This window comes from Rhinocladiella mackenziei (genome assembly GCF_000835555.1).
Source record: "Rhinocladiella mackenziei CBS 650.93 unplaced genomic scaffold supercont1.3, whole genome shotgun sequence".
In the NCBI taxonomy this organism is placed as follows: Eukaryota; Fungi; Ascomycota; class Eurotiomycetes; order Chaetothyriales; family Herpotrichiellaceae; genus Rhinocladiella; species Rhinocladiella mackenziei.
In genome coordinates, this window is record NW_013550602.1 from 1,706,831 (window position 1) to 1,729,931 (window position 23,101).

General features: G+C 50.3%; 9 protein-coding genes across 9 annotated transcripts; 5 read left to right on the plus strand and 4 right to left on the minus strand.

Annotated features, from left to right (window-relative positions):
* Positions 1 to 2,562: 2,562 nt before the first annotated feature.
* Z518_04139 (uncharacterized protein) lies at positions 2,563 to 3,573 on the minus strand (the record flags this gene model as incomplete). The annotated part of the gene is made up of 1 exon (XM_013417847.1): positions 2,563 to 3,573. One exon carries the CDS (start codon positions 3,571 to 3,573, stop codon positions 2,563 to 2,565), a length of 1,011 nt encoding a protein of 336 aa, XP_013273301.1.
* A 1,233-nt stretch (positions 3,574 to 4,806) lies between these two features.
* On the plus strand, positions 4,807 to 5,907 carry Z518_04140 (uncharacterized protein; the record flags this gene model as incomplete). Its single annotated transcript, XM_013417848.1, has 1 exon — positions 4,807 to 5,907. One exon carries the CDS (start codon positions 4,807 to 4,809, stop codon positions 5,905 to 5,907), a length of 1,101 nt encoding a protein of 366 aa, XP_013273302.1.
* A 355-nt stretch (positions 5,908 to 6,262) lies between these two features.
* Positions 6,263 to 7,133, minus strand: Z518_04141 (uncharacterized protein; the record flags this gene model as incomplete). The annotated part of the gene is made up of 4 exons (XM_013417849.1): positions 6,263 to 6,741; positions 6,803 to 6,836; positions 6,895 to 7,040; positions 7,091 to 7,133. The coding sequence occupies 4 exons, from the start codon at positions 7,131 to 7,133 to the stop codon at positions 6,263 to 6,265; spliced, it is 702 nt and encodes a 233-aa protein (XP_013273303.1).
* A 2,512-nt stretch (positions 7,134 to 9,645) lies between these two features.
* On the plus strand, positions 9,646 to 11,150 carry Z518_04142 (uncharacterized protein; the record flags this gene model as incomplete). Its single annotated transcript, XM_013417850.1, has 2 exons — positions 9,646 to 10,515; positions 10,563 to 11,150. 2 exons carry the CDS (start codon positions 9,646 to 9,648, stop codon positions 11,148 to 11,150), a joined length of 1,458 nt encoding a protein of 485 aa, XP_013273304.1.
* Positions 11,151 to 12,042: 892 nt separating this feature from the next.
* Z518_04143 (uncharacterized protein) lies at positions 12,043 to 12,468 on the plus strand (the record flags this gene model as incomplete). The annotated part of the gene is made up of 1 exon (XM_013417851.1): positions 12,043 to 12,468. One exon carries the CDS (start codon positions 12,043 to 12,045, stop codon positions 12,466 to 12,468), a length of 426 nt encoding a protein of 141 aa, XP_013273305.1.
* A 2,086-nt stretch (positions 12,469 to 14,554) lies between these two features.
* Z518_04144 (uncharacterized protein) lies at positions 14,555 to 15,643 on the minus strand (the record flags this gene model as incomplete). The annotated part of the gene is made up of 2 exons (XM_013417852.1): positions 14,555 to 15,486; positions 15,544 to 15,643. 2 exons carry the CDS (start codon positions 15,641 to 15,643, stop codon positions 14,555 to 14,557), a joined length of 1,032 nt encoding a protein of 343 aa, XP_013273306.1.
* Positions 15,644 to 16,038: 395 nt separating this feature from the next.
* On the plus strand, positions 16,039 to 18,181 carry Z518_04145 (uncharacterized protein; the record flags this gene model as incomplete). The annotated part of the gene is made up of 2 exons (XM_013417853.1): positions 16,039 to 17,759; positions 17,815 to 18,181. 2 exons carry the CDS (start codon positions 16,039 to 16,041, stop codon positions 18,179 to 18,181), a joined length of 2,088 nt encoding a protein of 695 aa, XP_013273307.1.
* Positions 18,182 to 19,619: 1,438 nt separating this feature from the next.
* On the minus strand, positions 19,620 to 20,672 carry Z518_04146 (uncharacterized protein; the record flags this gene model as incomplete). Its single annotated transcript, XM_013417854.1, has 1 exon — positions 19,620 to 20,672. The coding sequence occupies one exon, from the start codon at positions 20,670 to 20,672 to the stop codon at positions 19,620 to 19,622; it is 1,053 nt and encodes a 350-aa protein (XP_013273308.1).
* A 1,217-nt stretch (positions 20,673 to 21,889) lies between these two features.
* Positions 21,890 to 22,612, plus strand: Z518_04147 (uncharacterized protein; the record flags this gene model as incomplete). The annotated part of the gene is made up of 1 exon (XM_013417855.1): positions 21,890 to 22,612. The coding sequence occupies one exon, from the start codon at positions 21,890 to 21,892 to the stop codon at positions 22,610 to 22,612; it is 723 nt and encodes a 240-aa protein (XP_013273309.1).
* Between the last annotated feature and the right edge of the window lie 489 nt (positions 22,613 to 23,101).

The window sequence follows — 23,101 nt, forward strand, 5'->3', positions numbered from 1 at the left end:
GAGAGCAATAACTCTGCTGCAACCTCCCGACATGCAAATCGTGAATAGAGCGCACGCATCGTTTTCATTGACGAAGGGACAGCTGAGGTCACTGATTGTCAGGGTGCCTGCGGCAGATTTGAAAATCTGTTTAAGCGGACGCAGAATCCGCAGACTGGTTTCGGTCGGCAAGAAATGATTCGACGCAGCTGAAGTCGCATTCTGAGTGGAATGTCTTGACCAACCGAAAATCCCTGCTGTCACAAACGGGCTTTGAAGTCGTGATAGTCGACGCCAGTCGCGCTGGGCTTTTTCTCTTGACATATCTTGAAGTACTTTGAAAATCACCTCCATGCACATCCGCGGCTCATTGGTGTTGACAGCCAATCAAAGTTGTCATCCTCGCGACATGGAGATGTTCTTCCTGGAAGTGAAGTGGAACTACCTGGGGCTTGGGAGCATCCTTTGGGAATGCAGGCAGGTGGTTGTACGGCTTATGCATGCAATGAAAATTGGACGGAGACACGAGAAGGCGAACCGGGACTCCTGGCGAGCACAAATATGCTGCTTTACACACTCGTGTGCTCTCATATTCTGTGAACACATTATAATGACAGACTAGTCCTGCTAGTGGTTTGGGATTCACACTGGCTGGAGAAGGGGACAGAAGCGTATTCTCAGGCATGCAGGACAACGGATGGCTCTTACCGGCCCCTTGAGAGCCACGTATAAACGTAGACCGTGGCACATTTGTGTTTGCGAATATGAGGTTCTCTTCGACGGGGAGAGCCTGTGAGTTCCCCGTAAGTCGGCAGGCGTATACCTTCTGATAGACTCCCAAAAACCCGACTTGAGGAAATGGATGCTCATCAGATTCCAGTGTTCTCGTGATTCCGCCATCCAATGACATTCTTACTTCATTGGAGAATAGTGGAGCTGTTCTGAAGCTTTGCGTCATTGTGCACTTGCGCTGCCAAGGGTGTCGGACTGGTTGAGTTCTTCTGAAATGAGTTGTGTATAGTTGGGCAACATTTTCTGGTATGTCCCTTCGTCTTTGCCAGTCAAACCCTGTATCGACAATACAGAACCATCATCAGGTGTCACGTGACAACCTGCCACCGAGATGCCTGTATTGAGCAGGGCAATGGGAAGGTTCATTACCATCTCACGGCTTGCGGGCTGGGCTCTTGAGTTGGTAGAAGTTTCGTTCGTAGGCGGAGCGGAGGAGCTCAAGATATCCGATGTAACGTAAGTGTAAGTCTAATCAGGTCAACACTGAGAGTTCCTTACACCCATTCTCGGATTTGTCCCCAAGAGACTGGCCCGTTGCAAGAATGGTGAAGAAGAGCTCATGGCCTGAGCGAAAGAAAAGAGCGCGTTTCCTCCGATGTATGAGCTTGACACTGGAAGAGATCCTTTGAATTGGTGTGGGTTCGCCAAGTTTAAAGGCCAAGCTGGGCATTGTCAGTAGGGTCGTCAACCATATGGCGTAGACGGAGTTGTGAGAGATAAGGAGTCGCGGAAAAAGTCGATAAGAGGAGATATCGGGTTGGTATTTGGAGGATTTGGGGGATGTCATGACCACGACAGCAAGTGAGGAGAATTTCTTCCCTTACGTGCTGCCACGAGTGGCCCAGGGAATATCAGAGTGAGAAAAATGCAGACAAACCTGTAAATCTAAGAGCAAGAGAAGAAATGGAACACGCATCTCATTCTCGTCCACAAAAAAAAAAAAAAAAAACAACGTTGACGACAGCGATGGAAGGCAGCAACAGGGCTAGCTGGTGAGGCACATCTCTGCCCATATCGCACATCCAGGTGACACGCTCCAATCTACCTTGATTGCAATGTTCATTTCTTCGTCCAGTCGTCCCCTCAGTAGTTAGACTGGTAGAGGGACGAACAGTGTGCATATGGCTCTACAATAAAGGTTCTTCATATTGAGCCTTGTGGCCTGCACATTCGCATTGTCCTTCTCTTCGTTATGTGTATGGGCTCTCATTTTCCATCAAAGGCTATGGTGATCACCTTGAGGACGCAAAGCCTCTTATATCAGACGAGGCGTTGCCCCATCATATCTTCCCTTCTGGGCTGGACCTGCCATCCTTGTGAAAGCTTACGGTCGGTCTAGGAAAGCTTCGTGAAAGCGACATGAGCAGTAGCACGATTGTTTGCTTGAGAATATAGTTGTTCTCAGAGCATCGACAGTGGTATTGCGACACAGCAGGCATATAATAAGCGCGTGTATCAGAAGAGCCGACTGGCAATTTGGTTGAAACCCCAAGCTGGAGGCTGCAACAGATGACTCGGAGCAAGTTTCACAGCAAGTGCTTGGCAGCCAAGGACCCAAGTCGGTCTGCTCCCCGGGCGCCCTCCGGATAAGCAGCCCAAGGCTGCAACCCCTTTTCAGTGGCTTGGTTGGGGGCTTTGACATAGGCCGTCAGCGTAACATTCTTCATTGTTCTCCCAGCCTGGATTCTCACAATACACAATTAGTCTAGAGAAGTATCACAAACTATACTTTCTCGTCCACAAGACAATGGCACCTTTACTGACGGTCATCAAGCCTCAGCGCCAGTATCTTCATGTCTTAACCTGGCCTTCCTCCGTAGTCCTCATGATTTCAGTCTCATCCCCCCTAACCGCCGGCAGTGGCCCGCCAATGCCATCCTTCTCCCAAAATTTGTTCTTGTTGTCTTGTCCGCTTATGAGTCCCGTGAGATCGAAAGGATCAAAGAATGTCAGCAGGAAAGGTCTTTTGTCAACCATGCCTGGTCCCTCGATCTCTGTTTTTCCATCTACTGCCAGATATATCTTGTGATTTGCAGGAAGATACTTCGCCGGAGGATAGACGTTCATGAGATAGCTGTTCACCAGCATCGGGAGGGCTTCAAGAACCCAAAAAAGGACTTCATCGCCGTTTGCAATCGAATCTGGCGGGTAGAAGAAGGCTGCAGTGCGGAAGACATTCCGGATGAGGATCAGGAAACAGGAGACGTATAGTTCGTAGATGATGATCTTCGTCTTGTATGTGAAGACACCGGCTGCAACAGCTCGTCGATGAAATATGATAATCAGGATCATAAAGCCCAGAAACATACCCAGCAGCAGGAACAGTGAGACTTTGACGAGGATGATGCCGGATTTGATTTTGGACTCGCTATTTGATGCGTTGGACGCATTCGCAGCACCATTGCCGGCAATGATCCCGTCGATCGTATCCAGAGCGATGAAGGTTGTCCACACACGGCCAGGGTGCAAGGGAGAGAGGTATGGGAGATAGTACAAGATCCTTCCGAAGATGAAATAATTTGCACCATTGTAAACCGGTGGAGCTAGAAACAAGAGAACTGTGCTGGCGATGAAGATGTCGAGATTGTCATAGTGATAGGCGCCATATTCTCGAAGAGAGAAGCCGGCAACGAAAAGGAGTGCCGCCCATGGGAGGAGAAATCCAATACGCCATGACTTGAATTTGATGTTGTTCTGCCAGATATGAAGGCAGCAAGAGATGGCGAACAGAACAGCAAACACTATAGAGACACCTTTCGTGGGTGCATAGACCCAAAGGGACCCCTTCACAACATGAACCATGGTACAATATTTTAGTGCTTGCGTGGATGTTATCAAAGAGAGAATAAGATATGATCGGCCCTCTAATTCCACGAGTACGAACGTCAGCAGACGATATGGACGACTTTAAGTATTTTAGAACAAACCCAAAGATGGAAGAGCAGTGTCGGGAACTGTTTGAAGCGCTCATCACCACGCCAGCCCAAAGTATTCGGAGCGAGTAAGATGCCGGGGGTTTGGAAATGAAGACAAAACAGCCCGTGTCAATGCTTGTCGATCTTTCAAGCTCAAGTCACGTATCGCAGATACGAAGGCACAAACAAGAATGCGGTGCTGGTAGAATGCAATTGTTCTTCGGACCAACCCAATCAGAGTGATTTTTGCTGGAGACGCGGCAATATCTGGTGTTGAAATGTTTGGTGTTGTGGCAGAATTCGAGCGAGTTGCTTCAAAGCCGGCAAACTTCAAGGCAGGGGAGAAAGCCTTGTAGTTGCCTTGCAACCGATTGCCGCAGCTGATTGACGGGCCGGGTACACGACCCAGAGCGACATCGCAGAATGAGCCCAAAAAGGCATAGTCCAGCAGAGGAAATGAAATAAGTGAGAATAATCGAAGCGAAAGGAATGCGGAGGTCGACCTTGAAGACTCAACGTCTTTGCAGGGGATGATTGAATGAAGATATCCGAGTACGAAGCCCAAAGTGAAAGAGTTGGAAAATCAGCCTTGCAGGGTGCCTCGTCTCGTGACATCACGTGATCACGATCACATGACACATTCACGTGGTATCACGAGATTCAGTACCGATTTAAACTTTGAAACGTGTTTGCCTCGGCTCAGAAACCCGTAACTGACAACCCTCATCAAAACAAGGGTCCGTCAACCAACACCCAATATACATCGACACGGTGATCCTAGATTGACCATTCTTTAGCAGAAGTCAGACGGCTCCGATTCGGATAGAGCTCGGTCCTAAAATGACGACGCCTTCATCCTCCTGAAGAATCTGTAAATCTCTCTGTTGTTTTGCGTTATGATGTAGTTTACGCTGCACACATCATCCTCAAAGGGATCAAAAGACCTGCTTTCGGTCCACAGGAAGATTCACCGTCTTTCCGTGACTTCAACTCTCAAAAATTGACTCATGACTTGAACTACGCAGAACCCCTTTGGATTGTCCGTTTGGCGAAATTCGCCTCCCACGACCAGCCTTGCGTCTTTGGCCAGATCGAGACGGAGCAAGTAAAAGCGTCCAATATGTCGCCTCACGAAATAAACGGAATAACAGGAGATCATGCCCACGATTACTTCCATAAGAATCCCGCTCCAAAGGCTTTGTCCAGCCACCAAACCTTAGCTCGAGAGTTCATCCATTATCATCTGGAAAACTCCCCCACTCGTCGGATTGCTTTGGTCACGTCTGGAGGAACAACCGTGCCACTTGAAAACCAGACGGTACGATTCATAGACAATTTCTCAGCCGGAACTCGTGGAGCCACATCGGCCGAGTACTTTTTGCAAGAGGGCTACGCCGTCATTTTCCTTCATCGACAATTCAGCCTTCTCCCATATTCTCGACATTACAGCCACAGCACCAATTGCTTTCTCGACTTTATGGAAGAGTCGCAAGATGACGGCGAGCGAGTGGTAGTTCGGAAGGAGTATCAAGAAAAGATGCGACGAGTTCTGCAGCAGTATCAGTTCGCAAAACACAATCGGCTGCTGTTACTTCTTCCTTTCACCACGGTAACCGACTATCTCTTCGAGCTTCGCAGCCTTGCCGTTCTGATGCAGCCTCTTGGGAACCGGGCGCTGTTCTATCTGGCTGCAGCCGTGTCCGACTTCTTCATTCCCAGAGAACGGATGGAAGAGCACAAGATCCAATCACGCGAGGAGCGTTCGGGAGGCCCAGGATCGGGGGCTAGTCGCCAACTGGTCATTAACCTTGATCCAGTCCCCAAATTCCTCAGTACCTTGGTGCAGTCATGGGCTCCTAGAGGGAGCATGATAGTCAGCTTCAAACTGGAGACCAATCCGAGCCTCCTGGTCACCAAGGCAGAGCAAGCCCTGAACCGATATCATCACGACCTCGTGATTGGAAACCTGCTGACCACGCGCAAGTGGGAGGTGGTCTTTATCTCGCGAAATGGTGGCGAGAAATGGCTCCGAGTACCCAAATCTCGACGGTCTAAAAGTATTTCTGGAGTGGAAGAATTGGTGGGTAAAGCAGAGCGCAAGCACGAACCCGAAGCTCCCGACTTAGAGGGAGGTACGGTGACTGAAGGTATGGAAATAGAAAGTTTGATCGTCCCTGAACTGGCGATGATGCACTCTGAGATGATGGCGCGTCGGACGTGAGCGATGAGACATGACAAGCAAGGACGGCACATGGACCAAAACGGTTATGTCAGCGAGAACATAGCTGATAAGGGTGGCTTCTGGAGTGGAAGCTCCAACCTAGAAGGCCGATCGTCGACGTTGGAGTACTTTTGTAACGTAACCTGGCACTTCTTGATTTGACGTATCTAGGCGTAATGAAGAGGTAGTGGTTGCTGCATGGTATTCTTTATTCCAAATCTCCCCTGACTTGGGCAACCTCATCGAGACAACGCACAGCTAAACTCAGCCCGGCAGCACGGAGGCAAGACAGGCGTGGGAGCCAGAGGATCGTCAACACCGCGATTTTCCCAGACCAAGTGGCCTTGGGTTCAGTCTAGGGCTTCATATCCATCTTCCTGTACTCTCGTCGGGAACCAATCGAAGCTGCAAGCTTAATTCCACTTGTTTGACCATTCCATGCGAGCTTGATCCCGCTGACCCATTTGCCATGCCTATCCATCTCACGTACAAGTATCTGCCGCGATCCGACAATAATCACCGCAAAGGCACGGAAATTTTTGTCGGTGATCTCCCTTTGTACGCTGGGCCCCTTAATGTAAGACTGAAGCTGCTTGCGGACATTTCCAGAGTTCTGACTCCTGCCTCTCCCATCGACCCGGTTGCGGATAGTACCTGAGCGGAATTTATCCTTTTTGAATCGTAACCCAAGGTTCTCTTCTAGTCCCATGGTCTCTAGCTGTTTCGCTCGGTCGCTATTATCTCCATCGAGTCCCAAGTAGGGCAGTTGAATGTTCTTGAACTCGATGAGAGTGTAGGTGTTCTTCTTGGTTGTAATAAGAAGATCGACAAAGCCTGTCTGATCAGGCCCCCGCAGAAATCAGCTTCACCCATATAGACCATTAAGGATCGGTACGCGGATATGTTGCCTTCTCCGGCAGCCGGACGCTCTATGTAGGCAAGGTGAGATGCCACACTCATGATCTTTTATATTTTAACATCACTTACCAGGTCGGATAGTTTGAAGCGACGGAGCACTTTCACATATGGAATCCTTTGGTATGAGCCATGTTCGTCCTTTTGGAGTGCCAGTTGTGTATCGTTCACGACCGCAGGCGCCCCCGAGCAAATCCGTAAGAAGGGCTCGGTGACCTCTGAATTTTCGGGGTCCAAGACGTCAGGCACTTCTCCCCGCTTGACTGACCATATATCCAGCGATTAGTGCACGAGTTAGATGACGCTTGCATTCCCTCACTTCAAGATACGAAAGGGCAGTCTGTGTGTTAAAGACTGGTTCCACCGTCCGCTCTTGGCAGAAGTGATAGCCGTTAGTGAGGTGTTCCAATTCCCGAAAGTGATTTTGCACCTCTTTCTCACTATTGCAGATGGCCCTGAGTGCTGCTAGTACATCTGATCGAGTTCATCCGCAAATGGTTGACATTCGAGAACGGAAAGAGATGTTTTCTTGAACGTTGGCCCCGCTAATGCGACATGCCAGCTTTGACGTTAGACCAGAATCCCTCTAGAGCGGCTAGCGCCTCGGCATCGGACCATGACCTTGGATTACGTGGATCCATATAATCGTTGGTGCATGCATCGTATTCATCCACGAGTAAATAGATCTTCAGACGTCATAGTGTGTAGTGTAGAACATACCCCTTGTACGTCCCATAAGGGATGCCGGCCATCGCCGTCATCATGAATCTGTTGAAGAACACCACAAACATGCTGAACAAAGTCTGCGAAATTCGCGACTGGGTCTTTCTCGGCAAATCTAGAAGTCACTGGGTCGAAAAGTGAACCTAGATATTTGCCATGGTCGATCTTGAAGTTTAGCAGCCCACGATTTATTTCTCTCCCGAAAGACTCGACGTATTCGTTGACGGCGATAGGATGGCTAGGGCGGGAGAAGTTGAATTCTAAAATAAGATACTGTGAATGCTGAATTTCGTGATTTTGGACAGCTTTATCCACGTCGAGATCCTAATTTTTGCATAAGGAATGTGCGCACACATAAATCTGGTACCGAAAGTATGCCACACCCTGAAAAGCCGCTCGTATTGGTCACGGTACTGAAATCCATGGAAGTGTCGCAACATAGAGACGGTGAGAGACTTCCCGAATCGCTTGGGGCGGCAAACAAGCTGAACATCAGACCCATTTTGCAGCTCAACGATATATGCTGTCTTGTCGAAATATGCTATTCCAGGGGACTTGCGAATTTCTTTGAAGTCCGATTTGCTCAAGGGAAACTTTTGCAGCTCGCCGGATACTACGAGCTTCGAACTCGATAGCAAAGTTGACGTTGGGCGGGATGCCACGAGGGGAATTCGTTTGATGTGAGCAAAGTGGTGCGGGAGGCAGCAAGTGCGGGAGGAAAATCGAAGAGGACTCCTGCATACGCTGATCAGCTGGTTGCCGATCATGCCAAACGAGTGGGAAGTTCAGTAGATGGGCCCAGAAAGAGAGGCGTGATGAACATAATAAGCTTAGGCGTGGCTGCGCCAAAGGCTGCGATGATCACGTGACATACAGGCCAAGAGATCGGAATCATGTGGTGTTCGGGTGCAAACCGAGAGGGGCACAATCTGAGGCAGATGGAAGCTGCTAGTCGGGCCGGGATGGGGGGAAATGAACTGCTCCCTCTTCCCGAAACCTATCAAGCTAGTGCATACCATCCTCGCCAATGCAGTCGCTAGGATCGTTGGCTCATCGCGGAAGCCCTTGCGCAGGAATAATGCCAGACGTGCCGCAGCATCCCCCGGTTGAATTGCAGCGTAGGCGGGGCAAAAAATCGACGTGCAAGAGTTAGTGGCGTTCAAAAGGTGATTCGCACTTGGGAAGCAAGACACAACTCTCAGCCTCTGGGCACATCTCAAGACAACAAAAGATTTACATGTGGATGGGTCGAGAGAGGAGGAGACAGCAAGAAAAAGAGTTTGTTAGTGGAGCCGTAGGTGAACAGATTTAGTTGGAGTTGTCTCGTTCACTCCCACGGCCCGGTCCCTGTCTTGCCGGCTGCGACTGTCCATCTGTTTGACTCTTTTCATTTCGCTTGTTCAAGTTTCTAGTTCCTGTCGTAAACTTGCAACTCGCGGGTGTGCAAGTGCGATCAAAGTGAACGGAACTCCGAACCTGAAGAACCTAAGCATTAACCCATCGTTTGCCCTCTCGATGCCTTGACATGGCCGCCTCTCTCATAGCCCACTACAACTGCTGCTGCGGCTGTCCAAATCTCTGCCTGCCAAACCTCACGTCATCTAGAGATCTTCCTCTATATCCTCGGGAACGATAGCAAGCGCGGTAGCGGACGCATTTCTCCTCTCACCATACAGCGGCTACCCTTTTTTCCAGACATACTGCGTGATTGGTAGGCTAGCGTTTCCATTGCACCAAATCCATTTTTCGTCGCAGCCCACCTCCATTTCATTCTTTCAACACCATCCCCGGGACAGCAGAAGCTCATTCCACTGACTCACTCACCGTCTCTAACGTCGTCTGTCCTTTGGCGTGGCACGGACTCTAACTGAGCCAAAAGGTTCTGTACCCGATCAGCATCACGAAACCCCACTCTCGCTCCCTCAGACCCATATTAGACGCGCTTCACGAAAGTCGCAACCCCTCCCTCAATCGTTATACCCGCGGCTACAAGTTACCGCTGAATATCTTTGCGCATCCAAATAGTACCTTGTGCCACGCCTTCGCCCAATGAGAAATGAGATAGCCTTCACGACAAATTTGTTGTCTGTTTCGCCCGACATGAAGGCGACTGACCATCCTTGGCCTTTGGTCACAGACACTTCTGTGCCGGCTGGCAAATTGACTTGGAAAGCAGCTGAGTCCGACATCCCTTCATGGAAGACACCTACCAAATTGATTGATGAAAATTCCTATAACACCACGGTTCTTCGGTTAGCATCTACAATGTCTGAGGACGACCTGGACGACCAAGTGGCTTTGGAGGCGCAAAGTCTCGGTTTGCCGCCTCTCCAAGTCACTTCGGAGGGCAATGGTGTCACCTCTTCGATCTCAGCAGTAACTGTGGCCTCTGACCCCATAAATCAGAGCTCCATCCAGTCGCAATCCACGGCGTCGACTTCCTGCGCTTCCAGTGAACATCGTCTAGCGACGGAATCCTCGTTTGTATCTGGGCCGTCGCCTACGAAATTGGAGAGCCCAGAGCCAGCATCCGAGGCTGAGAAAAGAAGGAGTTCACCATTCCGAAGAGGATTTCAGAAGATGGCTGGCTTTCGAAGGAAAAAGTCTGTCGCGCTTGCGTCATCGACACTCGCCAGCATCAGTAGTGATGCCGACACCAACAACAGTGACAACGCATCCGTCGACATGAAGAGTCCTTCGTCAATCAAGTCAAGTAAGAGCTCGTGGTCCCAGCCGCTGTCCGCCAGCAAATCGAGTTGGGACCAACCGGCCCCGGCCGACCCGGATGCACTCAGGCGAAGCATGGAATGCAAGGATCTACTGAACTTGCGAATGGCCCAGCTGGAAGAGAAGGCTCGTTTCCTCGAATTCCAGGCCTCATTGATCGATCAACTGAGGTCGCAACGCGACAACATCAAGACGCAGAGGGCAACCGAACATGAAAAAACTGTTGCTGAGCAAAGGCAAAAGGTTGGTTATATTGATGAAATCATGAATGTGTGATTGACAGGTCCCAGAACGATCGAGCTGTGGAGGACCTGGAGGCTCGTCAATTAGAGGAAGAGATGAAGATGCAAAAAGAACACGATTTAGAGAAGCGGACGGTGATGGTGCGCCTCCGACACATGGAAGCGTACTGTCAGAATCCCACACCACTTCCCACTCTAGTCGACCCAGCCTCTGGCCGTCCGTCGATCGACTCTGGACTTCCGAAACGCACGGTCACGGACAAGGACTATCACAACCTTGCACAGCAATATCGTGAGCGAGATGCTATGGATACACTGCACGCATCCAAGATCAATGTGTTGCGAGGCAAGCAGAAGAAAGCGGTCGAGAACCTAGTATGGAAGAAAGACCGGGGGATCGACGCTTTGAAGCAGGAACAGAAGAAGGAACTTGCCGCAATTGATCGAGATTTTGCCGGCAAAGAGGCCAATCTGAAGCTGGCGTTCGGCGAGAAACGTACCAGAATTGAAAATAGGTGGAAAACTCGAGTCTTGATTGAACGAACGAAGCTGGAGAGGGCAACTGGGTTGAAGTACGCACCACTACCAGACGTCACCGCCGTCGAAGAAGCCCCGGCCGCGGGTGAGACGGTTTGAAAAGCATGCACGAACAAAGGGTTTAGCGATCTCATACCAGTGCTGGCCTCTGGTGTGACGCTGAGCTGCACACTTTCTTTCGAAACTTCTTGGTGGATGCTTCGAGTTGCGATTTCATCACGAAAGATGCCTCTCCGCCACTTGGGCATGCTTTCGCTGTACGGTGGCTTTCGATCGTGAGGAATGTTGAGGATTCGCACAATCTAGACGTGGATGGCGAATTGCCTGGAGGGTACGAATACCAGGAGAGGAACAAACAGGGACTGCCCATGCTGACACAGGCAGCGAGAGCCCATCTGCCGCAGGTAGTGGCCTCAGAGGACGTACGTACAACGAGAATAACGACAATGTGCAAGATGAAGATGATGAACACTAATGGTGTGATGAGATGAGCATACGATACTCAGTTCCAAGGCAGAATGACATAATGTTTGTTCGTTTAAAATGATGCCGTCAGAGATGAGATATGGGAATGCTTTGTCTGAGTGTGTCGTGCATGACAACCGCGACAAGGCCAGGAATCGATCTCTTGAAGACGTATCCTCCAACAGGCTTGCTGGCTGACAGACCCTCGGCCCCGTCGACCATTCTGAGCCCAGCCTTGTGTCATATGTGCCTACCCGGTCGTGTGAGTGACATCATCCGACGCGATTCGTATTTTTATCGTATTATTCTATCGTCGAGCGTTCTCCGAATGCTTCCGAGCTAATTACTGCCGTTCACATTGGAAAACCTCCTATATCATACTCTCTCCGTTGATTCCTAAACTTCTACCTCATTATCCAATACCTTGCAGCTCCTCCATCTGCGAATCCAAAGGTGCTAACTTCACACCTCATTCTAGGCTATTTTTGGTACAGAGCTTCCTTGTTGACGATCCTTTCCGCCCACCATGTCGAGCCACACATTCTTCATCGGCCGCACTAATCTCTCTTATTATACCGTTCCTGTGGCGTGGCTTCTGTGCATAGCGCCGCACATCTATGCTGTGAAACTCTACGATCGAATATCCCCTAAACATGAATTCGACAAAGTCAATCCGAGATCGCTCCTTCCGACTCTCGAATCCAACCCTGACATCGATACGTCCACGAAAAGACGCATTGCCCGTGCTGAAGCTGCGCAGTGGAATGGATTCGAAAACCTCGGCTTCTTCGCTGCCAGCGTCGTGGCAGCAAATGTTTCGGGGATGGAGATTTTCTGGGTGAATAGTTTGAGTCTAGCCTACATCTTCAGCCGGGTATTATTCAATGTGCTGTATATAAAGGGAGTAAGTGGCTGGGTGAGAAGTAGCGTGTTCCATGCTTCTTCTAGGTGAGTCCTTGCTCCACGGGATCGGTTGCTGGATGCGATATTGAACCTGACGATTTGGTAGTGCAGCCATCACTCTTTTCGTTCAGGCTGGTAACGCTGCAAGGAGGTTGAGCATGTGAGCTCCATACGCACCCAGACCTGATATTGGGAGTCTTTCGTCTCTGTCTTGGTTCATTACAGCATGTTCAATTCGGAGAAAGTTCCCAGAGCGGCGTTGAGCAACATGGGACTCGAACAAAGACGTTGATACAACGAATCTCGTTAGTGCCAACCTCAAACTCGACGAATCTTTTCCACTTTCCAACACCGTTCTCTTCTTCCTCCTTCAATTTATCCTTCACATGTCGTGTTCTGACGCTTTTGGGTCATGCTGGCCCTATTACACAACTTCCACGAAATCCCCAATCATCCCAGTTTGCGACCATCAAATCCTCCCTCCTGCCTACTGGGATGTCGTGGATCTTCTAACATGAGGAGAAGGAGAACAAGGAAACGTTCAATTTATCGTCCTGCTCACCGGAACTAAATCAGAGGAAGGTGTCGCGGATATTGTCGAAAACGTTGCCCCAAACCAGCGGCTAATGGCATCGGATATCCGTCCGAAAGCGTCAAATAGATTGATTGTTCCATTTAAACAAGCAAAAAGAGTCAGCTCTTATCACGCAAGTCGAACTGAAGCTCGACGCGAGCTTCAAGCTGCTGAAGGGACACCGGGGACAGCAAAACTGCAAGAGAGAAAATTACTCAACGATGTGCTGGCTCTGTCCCAGCGTAAGGAGCGACTAGAAACCACGAAAATGACTTCTGATGAACGGAGCCAGACTCTAGCTGCCATTGATCAAAAGATGAAGCAGAGATTGAAATTAAGCATGCAAAGCGGCTGTCAAACTGGGTGCAACTCGAGATGTATTCAATGCTCTGTTCTCTATCTACTTGTCGAGGTATTGAGGCTTCTTTTATAGACGTGCGGATACTACGTCGTTACGCAGAGCAACCATCAGTAACGTCGTCGTCTATGGAAACCTCTCACCAGTGTTTCAGCCGTGGAGCCTATACACAATAGCCCTTTGTTCAACAGCGGCCAACTGTCATTCACAAGGTTTTACTCGCTTGACGGTATGAATAGCATTGCCCTTGAGGTTCCTAATCTTCTCGCTTACTGCTTGTTATCAGATATTCGTCCATCCTCAGGTTGGTGGGTACGTTGGACTACTTTGAAGGCAACTAGGACTCTGCCAAACAAAAGTCAGAGGAAGAATGTCGTTGGGTCTGAACTACGAGAGAACAACGTGCCGCCAAATCCAGAGAGACCAACATACCTTGCGGCGTACGTGGTCTGGTTCACCGTCTCATGGATCGCGTAACAACTGGACTTCGCTTTCAAGCATCCAGCTCGAGAAGATCGGTGAACTGGGAGGTCTTGGGATCTACGATCGATTCTACCGTCTCCCATCTAGAGTGCCAAAAATCCAAGCTGAAGGCTTGACAGCGCCTCTTTCTCGTTTTGATGCGTAGTTTACTCTCGTCAACGAGATTGTTCAGATCCGGCTTTGAACCATCGGCATGATGGCTTCGTGCGGACTCCAACACTGGTTCTTGCCGCCTCTTCGTCCTGAGGCAATGTTCGGCAGTGCTGACCGACGAGAGAGATCGCCGCACTTAATGAATCCGCCACTTCGCATGTCTGTGACGCTGAAGATGAGCAAGGCGAATCAAGCATGCAGATAACTAACCAGCAACAGATTTGAGAGCCACAAAATCGATCAAAGAGACAAGTTGTGGTTGAAATTTGCAGATAAGCACACAGCTTCTTTATTAGTGAGTGAGTGTTTGATTTCAGTTTGTGTCTGGGGGTTTTCGAGACTGGAGAGTTGTTGGGCCATGGGTAACGCTTCAAATGGGAGAGTATTCGCTGCTTAGTGTGTCAGGTAGAACATGGCCTTGTACGGGAGAAGATTTTGAGATTGTCTTGCTTTTTCCATTCACAAGATCGTACTCTTGATTTCCCACACACCCTTCAAGCCTGCAATCTCGAAATCCAGAGAGAATTAAATGTATCGTGTCAAAACCTCTGGCCCTTAAAACACCGACTACCCGGCACCCCTCAGACTCCGTCTTTTTGACATGGTCTTTTCTATCTTTTCCAAGCGATCCACAAGCTCCATAACCATGGGGTTTGCATCCGTTAATATTCTTTCCAGATCTCTCATCCGGTCATTGTCCAACCCGATCACCACGGCCTTTTCGATCTTGCCTTGGTCTGAAATCCTTACTCGGGCCACCCGGCCATCTGACCACAGAATGCGCACTTGACGAGCATCGACGTTCATGGCTGCGAAGTCGAGCACGCCGAATCTTCTGCCCTCTTCTTCCTCTTCCTCGAGGTCTTCGGTTACCATCTCCTCATCGGAAGTTGAACCGGGACGGTCGACTGGCACTTTCGGTTCAGGAATACCAAGTTCCTCGCGCACTAAGCCGACTGCATCCTGCCTCAGCCTCCAGGCGACGAGATCATGACGGACCCGCTCTACCAGGCTATGGAGATCCTGTTTCTTTGCCAACCCTTCGTCGCCGACCATCGAGTCTTCCATTTCATCGTCATGCTGGCGTGGAAGGTATTGCTTCTCGTAGACCTGCAGCGGGACTAGCGCGGGTATCGTATGACGATGGATCCGTAGGTTCGGACTCTGCTCTCCATCTCGGTCTCGCATGCAGAATAGGTAATAAGGACTGTCAAATCGGCCGGTGCGATCACATATGTCGATCCGGATTCCCAAGAGGGGGTTGTTGGACTGCAGTTCCGGACTAGGGTCGTGGAAGGGAAAGGATGTCACGCCGAAGCCGAGGCGGTGGATGTTGGACTGTGAATGCTTCCTCGAGGATTGTAGGAGAGGGGTCAGGTCTTGGTTGAGCAGGTTGGCATTGTTACTACTGAGGGAAAGGTTGGAAAAACGAGACTGGACTTTCGTCGAGGCGAGCAAGGAGGATGTGAGGAGTGTGCGACGTTGGGTAAGTGTTTGAACTGCGATGGTGTCAGGTCAATGAGGAAGTCACTGCGGAATGAGAGGGTCTGATATACTTTCGGCTCTAACTTGAGCGATTTCGTCATCCAGAGACTCGTCCGTAGTTTTCAGGATGGGGTTCGCTACAGAGGGCTGAGGCGATGCGATGGGGGCCATGGTTGAGACTTGGTGTGTGTTGTGGCTTCTCTCGGTCATTGAACTCGATAAGGAGACAACGCGTCACTTATCGGGGGATCACGTGTCAGGGGTCCGGGGGTGCTCTAGAATTGTCTAGTCTGGCAGCATCCGGGGGGCGGCCACCTTGTCGCATTCTTCGATAAGGTCTGAAGGCTTCTCAGAGTAATTCTTCCCACTTCCATGCGCCATGTTCTTTTCACCATGATCACCGGTCGAGAGGAGGAGGACATCTGAACGAATCCTCCTTCTCCACCTGTCCCACTGCACACCAATTTTTTTGGGACGTTCCTGACTAAACAGTTACTGGATCGCCCGTAGAGGACACACAGTCCTTTTCCCTTCCCTCCACCTGCATTCAATTTTTTGCCGCATGGATGCCTGACTCCATCGCCGAACCCTTTACTATCCCACTTTTTCACACTCGTTCCTCTTCAGCAGAACATCCTATCCTTCCCTACCACCGAGCCCAGACCACTGCCGAGACAAATAACAACAGAAGACCTTCATCTCAGTCCCACGATCCCGACATTGAATTGAACGAGTTCCGCAACAAGCAGGAGCATCAGGTTGAACTCCCACAGCCGACGCCTACAGAGACCGACGAAGAGGAGGAAGACTCTGAGATCGAACATTCCGAACGGGATCATCTTGTCGCTGAAAGTTCCGAATCACAGATGAAACGCAGCAAGTCCAAGAAGAATAAAGGAAAACAATCGCCCTCACGTCCCGGCTTGCGCATTGAAATCGACCAGAACGGTCACGCGAATGGGCACGCGAACGGCACTATGGATGCACATATTGAACACCGACGAAAACACGTCTCGAGCGACGATCCCGCGGCAAATGTGACGAGAGCCGTGGGCAGAGATGATTTTACACTGGACAATGAACCACCACCGCCAACGCCACAGACGCCGGGCATGGTGAATACCAGCTTTTCGAATCTCCCGCCCAAAGACAAGCGGAATTTCCTTCTCCTTGTTCTCCTCTACTTCCTCCAGGGGATACCAATGGGTCTTGCCTCCGGGTCCGTTCCCTTTCTCTTGAAAAGCTACCTGTCTTACGGACAGATTGGCATTTTCTCTCTCGCCATATATCCGTATTCTTTGAAACTCCTGTGGAGTCCAATTGTGGATGCTGTTTGGAGCAGAAAATTTGGACGGAGAAAGAGTTGGATCACCCCCATCCAGACCATTTCGGGACTTTCCATGATATATCTTGGTGGCCGGATCGATGATCTGATGAAAAGTGCTGGTGATAACGACGGAGCCGCGGTGTGGGGATTCACGGGGTGGTGGTTTCTTCTTGTCTTTCTCTGTGCTACCCAGGACATCGCCGTTGACGGTTGGGCCATATCACTTCTGTCCATCCAAAATATTTCGTATGCCTCGACAGCTCAGACCGTGGGGCTGACTGCCGGCTCTTTCCTCTCCCATACGGTTTTCCTGGCGTTGCAAGCTCCAGACTTCGCCAACGCCTGGTTCAGAAGGGTACCTCAGGAATATGGGCTCTTGACGCTCGGCGGCTACATGGAATTTTGGGGGTGGGTCTATCTCATTGTTACGGTGGGCCTGGCTGTCATGAAACGTGAGGAAAAGACGAACGAACGCGATGGGATCATGGAAGTCTATCGCAGCATGTGGGCAGTGCTCAAACTTCCCAATATCCTGACCATCATTATCATCCATCTCATCTCCAAACTGGGATTTGTCACCAATGATGCCGTCACCAATTTGAAGTTGCTCGACAAAGGATTCGGACAGGCTAACATGGCCTTGGTCGTGTTAATTGACTTTCCCTTCGAGTTAAGCTTGGGGTACTATGCTGGTAAATGGTCAACGGAATATACGCCCTTGAAATTGTGGTGTTGGGCATACGCAGCACGACTTCTCGCTGCGGTGTTCGCACAGATCACGATAATGATCTATCCTACCGCGATCGACGAAGCAGTGCCATTATGGTACATGCTCGTCGTGATTGCTGAGCACGTCTACTCAACATTCATGAACACCATCATGTTTGTCGCAGCGTCAGCATTTCATGCGAGAATTGCTGATCCCGCGATTGGCGGGACGTACATGACACTATTGGCCACGTAAGTCATCTCTTTGAACTCAGCTTCAAATGCATTCGGCTAACTGAACTTCTAGCGTATCAAATCTCGGCGGCACCTTTCCGAAATTCTTCATTCTCAAATTCGTCGACCTCTTCACCAAAGCCACGTGCATTCCGCCGTCGGATCTGGACGCCTTCATCAAAGCCAACCCAGACGCCACCCCCGTAACTTCCTCATTCAGCTGCGCTCTCGAGGCTGACAAGAACGTATGCCTCAAAGGCGGAGGCACGTGCCTCATGCAGCGCGACGGATACTACATCACGAATGTGATTTTCGTGATCGTCGGTGCCGTCTTGTTCTGGACATTTATTGAGAGGAAAGCCCTTGCACTTCAAGCTCTACCACTGCGTGCCTGGAGAGTCCAGGGAGACCATTCATACCGTCGGGTAGCCACGGGTTGATTTCAACATTTTGACTACATTTTTACTTTGCTGATACCCGCGAAAACTAGATCGAGGTACTATAGAAATTCTCAAGAGCTGGTGTATGAATACAGCGTTATCGCACAACATGAGAAAGTTTTTCAAGCACGTGATATCAAACCCGTCCAGATCACGTGGAACCCGACCTTTCTTCAGACGCGAGTTGCGGGGAAATCTTCCGCCAGATTTGGAAGTTGGTGCCGCCGCTTTTTGATGCTGTTTTCCCTCGATACCAAGAAAGGCAATCTAGTCTGCCCCATGTCCCCGATTGACTTCTCAGCGTCGTAGAACAAGAAACAGCCAGGGAACCGTCAACTCCTTGGGTGCCTTCGACCGTACTGCCCCGAACATGGCGCCTCGTGGACATATAAGGGTCCTGGAGGACTGAGAGAGGATTGATTGATTGAATCTATATCTGAGCGCGGCACAAGGCCACGAAGGTTGCGGTGCACGTGACTAGGCTAAACTAAATGGGGAATGCCAACAGGTCTCCGGGATTCCCACTCAAATGCCTCAAAGAAGGCCTTTCTAATTTTCACGAAATCATCTTGAACTGCATCCCATCTTCCATCTTTTATTCGACCGACCCTACCCAAATTTTACGTTTAAACCGACCGCCGAGAGCATTCTCTCTCCTCCTTCCATGAGGAATTTCTCCTCCGACCATGCGACCACTGGAAGGGGGGAGAAGTTGGAGAGAAATGGGGTTTCGTGGTGTCGGTATGGCGGTGTAGCATCTCAATAAGAGGCCCACGGCCCAATATTCCCCTGAACATTATCGACGATATTGACGACAATTTGTTAGGAAGGGTACGGCGAAGAAGCAGCATGCGGACTCGACGAAAGAAAAATATTTGGGGAGTGATGATGAAATGAACAAAGGTAAGGACGTGCATCATATGGGACCTACCGAGAAGAGATGCAGCTAGTAACACGGCTAGATATTGTGAATTTCTTGGAGAAGACAGGCTTGTGCGAGCCACCGAAAAAGACATTATGACCTTCCTTAAGTGGATATTGGACTATTCCCCCCGAGTCCGGACGAGAAGCATCTCACACCCTCCTTTGACGTGGTCTTGTCCCACAAAGCACGGGTTTGCGGTACTCGATGCTATTGTCCACTATAGCGTGCTCACCCTGAAGCATGTCCACAACCTCAGCAGACGCGTTGGCCAGAGCATCTAACAGGGCTCGACGTCCACGGTCATTGGACCGCAGATCAAACTCGGCTCGGATCAGGAGCCTGACGATTCCGGTGCAGTCTTTCTTTGCAGCAATTCCAAGTAGAAAGTCCGCCTTTGCCTCCTCGAGAGGCCCCGTTCTGCGGGATCCTTACATCTCGATTGGAGAGATACTGCATCATGTCTGGATCGGCTGCCGCCTCCACAAATCGAGTGTAGTTTGGTGGGAAAGAGATTTAAAGATGAGTTGCGCCTCGCTCGAGCAAGTACTCCATTAGCTCCACATGTCCGTGAGAGGCGGCGAGAATTAAAGCTGAAGTATACTGCGGTCCTCTGGCGTCAAGGCTTGCACCTGCTTCGAGCATCATGCGAGCAATGTTTGGGCAGTCCCACGTGCATGCTTCCGCAAACACGTGTTGCCTCAGGGTTCGGATGTCAGGGATAGATCTTCGATTTATCAGGAGGCTAATGATAGCCATACGTTCATGACACTGCTGAGTGCCACCGTGACTGCAACGGCATTGCGCTGCGTATGAGATTGCCAAAAGGTATTGCGGCGTCGGGTCATCGCCACAGGCGTCATTCAATTCCCAACGAGGATTCAGAATCAGCTGGACAAGTCGGAGCGAGCCTCGCTGACAAGCGACTTGCAATGGTGTCTCGTGGGGCGGCTCTGGTCTGTCGACGTTAACATCAGCTTTGTTCTCCAGCACGAGTGAAATCATCTCGTAGCTACATTTCTTAATAGCCAGACAGAGAACATCAGACATATAGGTACGTGCAAAATCTTCAGAGTCTTCGCCATTACCTCTCAACACCAACTCTGGACCCTCATCCGGTTGAATTCGGGCGTACGTCGGGAGAAGTGCTTTTGCGGTAGGTAGGTCGTCCAGAAAGACTGCGGTGGCAGTGGCCCATTCAAGTGAATCAATCTGTCTTCGGGACCCAGCGCCGTTGAGCAAGTTGATGACTCCTTCGCTACCTTCAGAGAATATGAGCGTTAAAGTCAAGGATTCGACAGTCCTTATCAGACGCCCCTGGGAAGATGTATCGGGATGATCTTCCAAATAGCCCTTTGATTCACATGCCATATCTTCGGCGACGTCCCCGAATTTAAGTTCGGGGTGTGTTACCAACGAAGGTCTCAAGTGACCATGTAGGCCAGGAGGAAGTGAACCTCTATGTGATAACAGCTCATTCCGGACTTTTGAAAATACATCTGCTTCCGATGGCTTATGTTTCTCGTAAGTGAAACGCACGGCTGTGACCAAGTCGGGTCGACCCTTCATGTACGCCCGCTCGACCTGTTGCGCAAAAAAGCCTGCCAAAGTGATCAGAGTTCGTAATGTCAATGAGTGGTCATTAGCTTTGGAGACAGAGACGTACTATTGACTTGACGCCAGCGAAAAAATGCTCGCAGATTGGTGGCATTGGCCAGAATTTCAGTAATGGTCTAGATCACCTCCGGCGGAAGGTCAAGCAATTTCATCGTTGAGACTTGCGCTTAGTGAGAGTTGTAGGTTAATACTCACTCGTTCGCGGCCGTACACGCGTGGACAAGAGTGTACGAGCAGTCTACACATAAGGTCGAAACTTTGGACATTTTTGAAAAAGAAGTGAAGCCAGCCGCAATGCGCCGAGAAGGCGGTCAAGTTGACGGTCGACAGGGTTGAACTATTCTACAAACCCTTGAGAAAACCAGGGGGGATGAGAGTAGAGAATATCATGAGCATCTGTGACAGGGAGCGAGCGTTGTTCGCAGGATAACGAGGTTCCCTCGACAGCAAGACCAACCCGATGACCCACCCCTTGTGCCCGAAACTCCTCCGCCGCCGCCGTCGGAGGTAGAGGTAAGAGAGTGCGCTCACAGGACGTCAGGAGACCTCTGAAGGAGGCCCACCGCGAGGCCAACAGGCGGTAGAAGGAGTATAGAGGCGATAGAAGCGACGACGAGGGCCCGAGAGGCAAGAAGGGTTGCACAGGCGACAAGAGAGTCTGACAGCTGCTTTGAGTGGTTTTTTGACGATCCTGCAGTCTTCTGATGGCCAACCTCAGAATCAACATCTGCGCTCGTCCGAGCGAAATTGTGTCAAAAGCGGCGGCTTGCCCAGCCTGCGACCATACCCAAAGCGGCCGGGTCGCCTGAACCGTAGGCGGAGTTCCCGGCAACGACTTTGCGAATGAAGCATCTTCATCTTTTCTCATTGTCCTAACTCGAGTCAAATACCTACCAAATCCCTGTGAGAAGGCTGCGTTGGAGACTCGAGACGCTTCCGATTCAAAAGAGATGCGTCCCACCGGTGCATGAATTCACAAATTGGCGTATGATGACACGTCAAGGTGCCCCGTCTCGACATACACACTTCAGACGGGATAAACGCAGATACCCCTCGCTCTTGAGGAATCGTCGGTGAAGCATTGCATTCTGCGTTTCTATCCTTAAGCCGCACCACCGCCGCTATCAACGGGCTCCCTGGTCTACAAAAGGGAAACACGAAGGAGAGTGATGAATTCGCCGAAATCCGCGTCTCACTTGTCCTCACCTTCTACGACTGTCACCACGCCAGAGCAATCACCCGGTGCCGATGATGAGATCTGGGATACTTCACCAGACCCCAGGTATGGCCATGATGTAGGAGTCCCACAGGAGACTGAAGACCAGCGCACTGATGCAACACAACCACGCACCCGAGCTGCGGGAGAGATCCTCAGCGATATCCCCACCTTGCGCCGCCAGCACATGACGGCCGGGTATCGCGAGGGTCTCTCAGTGGGTAAAGCGCAAGTCATACAGCGCGGATTTGATGAAGGTTATCCTTTCGGCATGGAGATCGGGTTGCGCGTCGGAACGGTGCTAGGAGTGTTGGAGGGTGCTGTTAGCGCTATCTCGAAGCATTCATCAAGCTCGATGGCGGCTTCTGCTTCTGCTGTCGCGGGTTATGGAGAAGAAAATGAAAACGATCGAGCTTCGAGAGTAGAGTTCGTGACAAAACTCTACGAGCGGGCGAAACGTGAGTTGAAGATCTCCGAGTTGATGAAGGATATGGATGATGAAAAGATTGCGGCCTTGTCAGAAATCACTCATGGGGAGGGCGAAAGAAAGCTCTTGCCTCAGGAGATTGAGGTGGTGGTTGCTCAATGGGAACAGGTGGTGATGAAAAGTCTTCCCTCCATGGCGGGAATAGGGCCAGAAGAACAAAGAATTAAGGTTGGAGATGCCGGAAGTTGAAGATCTTTTGAAGCATGAACCGGAAAAAGAAAAGGAGCAACACTGAACCTCCCCCGACGCTGCGCGGTAGTTTCTTATAAAGAATCCTCTTGCAGAAATGCCGAAGAAATCAGCAAAACAGCGCTATTTCCCGGTCCTAACTGTTGGTCGAGTCCCACTGGCGATGATATTCCAACCTCGAGCTCGTCGGCCTTTTTACTTTCGATGTGCTTACCCGCTAGGTTGGGTCTCGGTGACGTTGGAACTTGACACAAAGAGCAGAAATCAGAAGGAAACAGAGAAGAGTATTTCGCATAAAAGAGAACGAGAGCGAGACTACAAGGTCTACCTGTCCAGCAGGAGCAAAGCACTACGGACTGGTAGGAAGAATACCGATGGATGAGACAAGACGATAAACCCGATACCGAGAGGAAGGCACAACATGGAGAGAATGATCATTCAAGGCATTCATTTCTTTCCCGGTGGTCTCCAATTTTTTTTTCTTTTTTT